The sequence below is a fragment of the Calidris pugnax genome, unplaced genomic scaffold, assembly GCF_001431845.1.
Source record: "Calidris pugnax isolate Ruff unplaced genomic scaffold, ASM143184v1 scaffold107, whole genome shotgun sequence".
Classification (NCBI taxonomy): Eukaryota; Metazoa; Chordata; class Aves; order Charadriiformes; family Scolopacidae; genus Calidris; species Calidris pugnax.
In genome coordinates, this window is record NW_015090901.1 from 2683596 (window position 1) to 2686302 (window position 2707).

The window sequence follows — 2707 nt, forward strand, 5'->3', positions numbered from 1 at the left end:
GAAGAGCTCCCAGTTGCCCCCCCTACTGAGTAGGAACTACCGTGGTGGGCCACCAAGCATCCCCCCTTTCCCTGGTCATGGTGACCATGGAAAGCTCAAGGAGGGGGGGTTGATGCTCATCTCCATCCCCAGGTGCAACCATGGTGGAGGTGACGGTGACACCCCAGTCCTCGCTGGCCGACCGGCCGGTGCAGGTGCAGGTTCGGGGCCTGTCCCCCTCCCAGCTCATCACCCTACGGGCGTCACTGACGGATGAACAAGGCCAATGCTTCCAGTCCCGCACCTTCTTCCGCGCCGACGCGGGGGGCGAGGTGGACCCCAGCCGTCACCCCGCCTTAGGGGGCAGCTACTCCGGCGTCTGGCCCATGGGGGTCTTCTGGTTCCTGCAGCCCGACACCCTCTTCCGACGGCTGGTCAAGAGGGACGTGGCCGGCAGCCCCTACCTCGTCCGCCTGGAGGTCTTCGATGGCGTCCGCCTGGTCACCGGGCCACAGGACCAGCCGCTGGCCTCCTGTGAGGCCGAGCGGTGGTACGTGGGTCCTGGCGTCCAGAGGGTGCCCATCCGGGAGGGCAGGGTCCGTGGGGCCCTCTTCTTGCCACCTGGTGAGAAATGGGGTGTGGGGAACCCCCACGTTGTCCGGTTTCATCCCATCAGGGACACCCTGGGAGGTGGGATGGCACCGGTAGCTCCATCTCCACCACCATCAGTGGGCACCCTGGGAGGTGGGATGGCACCGGTAGCTCCATCTCCACCACCATCAGTGGGCACCCTGGGAGGTGGGATGGCACCGGTAGCTCCTTCTCCACCACCATCAGTGTGATGGTCTCTCTGGTTGCCCACAGGACCAGGACCCTTCCCGGGTGTGATTGACCTCTTTGGGGGTGCTGGTGGCCTCATTGAGTTTCGAGCGGGGCTACTGGCCAGTAGGGGCTTCGCGGTGCTGGCCCTGGCCTTCTTCGCCTACGATGACTTGCCCCGCACCCTGGCCCAGCTCGACCTGGAGTATTTCGAGGAGGCGGCCGAACTGCTCCTCCGGCACCCCAAGGTGAGTCCTGCAGAGCGACGGGTGGCCCCCCGTGAGCAAGGGTGGTCCTTGGTGACTGGGGACATCCCAGTGATCAGGGATGTCCTGGTGACCAGTTGAACGGGATGTCCTGGTGATGACCCAGTAAGCAGAATGTCCTGGTGACCAGGGATGTCCTGGCAAGCAAGGGATGCCCTGGTGACCAGAGATGTCCCAGTGAGCAGGATGTCCTGATGACCATGGACACCCTGGTGACCAGGGATGTCCTCGTGATGTCCCAGTAAGCAGGATGTTCTGGTGACCAGGGATGCCTTGGTGAGCAGGAATGCACTGGGGACAGGGGAACATCCCAGTGAGTGGGATGTCCTAGCGACTGGGGACATCCTAATGAGCATGATGTCCTGGTGACCAGGGATGTCCCAGTAAGTGGGTTGTCCTGGTGACATCCCAGTGAGTGGGATATCACCACCATGTTGTGGTGATCGGGGATGTCCCCGTGAGCTGGATGTCCTAGTGATCTGGGGATGTCCTGGTGACTAGGGATGTCCTGGGGAACAGGGACATCCTGATAAGCAAGATGTCCTGGTGACTGAGGACATCCCAGTGAGCGGGATGTCCTGGTGACCAGCGATGTCCTGGTGGTCTGGGGTTGTTCTGGTGACTGAGGACAACCGGTAACATCCCAGCAGTGCTACCAACTGGCTGTTTCCCCCCACCACTGCAGGTGCGAGGCCCCGGCCTGGGTGTCGTTGGCGTCTCCAAAGGAGCAGAGGTGGCCCTGGCCATGGCCACCTTCCTCCCGCAGGTGGTAGCCACGGTGTGGATCAACGGCACGGCCTTCCTCCATGGCAACCCTCTGGTCTACAAGGACCTCCGCATCCCCCCCATCCCTTACTACACCGAGCGCGTCCTCTTCACGGAGGTGGGGGCCATGGACAACTCGGCCATCTTCGCTGACCCCCGGGACCCGGCCTACAGCTCCTCAGCCATCCCGGTGGAGAAGATCCGAGGGAAGGTCCTCTTCGTGGTGGGGGAGAACGACCGTAGCTTCAACAGCAAGCTCTTCGCCGAGTTGGCCATGGCACGGATGCCACCGGAGAGCGGTCGCGTCCTCTCCTACCCCGGGGCCGGGCACTTGATCGAACCTCCAGGTTCCCCACTTTGTAGCATCTCCAGCATCCGAGGAACCCCCCGGCCGGTGGTGTGGGGAGGTGAAGCCCAAGCCCACGCCAAAGCCCAGGACCACTCGTGGCAGGAGATTGTCAAGTTCTTGGAGGTCCACTTGGGTCCTGCTGCCAGCATGAAGCTGTGATGGGCTGGTGGGGAGATCGGGGTGGGTGGCAGGAGATCATCCAGTTCTTGGGGTTGCACTTGGGTCCTGCTGCCAGCATGAAGCTGTGATGGCTGGGGGGAAGTCAGGGTTGGGGGGTGGGGGGGGAGAAAGGGGCCAGGGGGTGCCCCCCGGGTTTGTCACCCCACTCAATAAAGTCAACTCTGCACTGGCGCTGCCTCAACTTATGGGGTGGGGACACCAGGTCCTGGTGATGACACATGGGGAGACCCCTATATATATAAATAAGTAGATGTATAGGTACAGCCAGGGTTGTGGGGGTGTTGCTGGAGCTGATACCACTCCTTAATGAGCTCATTAAGGTTTTGGGGGGGGGGGTTCCACACACCCT

At 62.2% G+C, this 2707-nt stretch overlaps 1 protein-coding gene across 1 annotated transcript; it reads left to right on the forward strand.

Moving 5' to 3' along the window:
• Nucleotides 1-2432, forward strand: LOC106891974 (acyl-coenzyme A amino acid N-acyltransferase 2-like). The gene is made up of 3 exons (XM_014948821.1): nucleotides 1-603; nucleotides 844-1046; nucleotides 1750-2432. Exons 1-3 carry the CDS (start codon nucleotides 141-143, stop codon nucleotides 2335-2337), a joined length of 1254 nt encoding a protein of 417 aa, XP_014804307.1. The 5' UTR covers nucleotides 1-140; the 3' UTR covers nucleotides 2338-2432.
• Nucleotides 2433-2707: the final 275 nt, after the last annotated feature.

Excerpts from the sequence above, each read along its gene's own strand:
- LOC106891974 (XM_014948821.1), top strand. The coding sequence starts at position 141 with ATGGTGGAGGTGACGGTGACACCCCAGTCCTCGCTGGCCGACCGGCCG. Across the intron at positions 604-843 it reads GGCCCTCTTCTTGCCACCTG|GACCAGGACCCTTCCCGGGT; the intron begins GTGAGAAATGGG and ends GGTTGCCCACAG. Across the intron at positions 1,047-1,749 it reads TGCTCCTCCGGCACCCCAAG|GTGCGAGGCCCCGGCCTGGG; the intron begins GTGAGTCCTGCA and ends CCACCACTGCAG.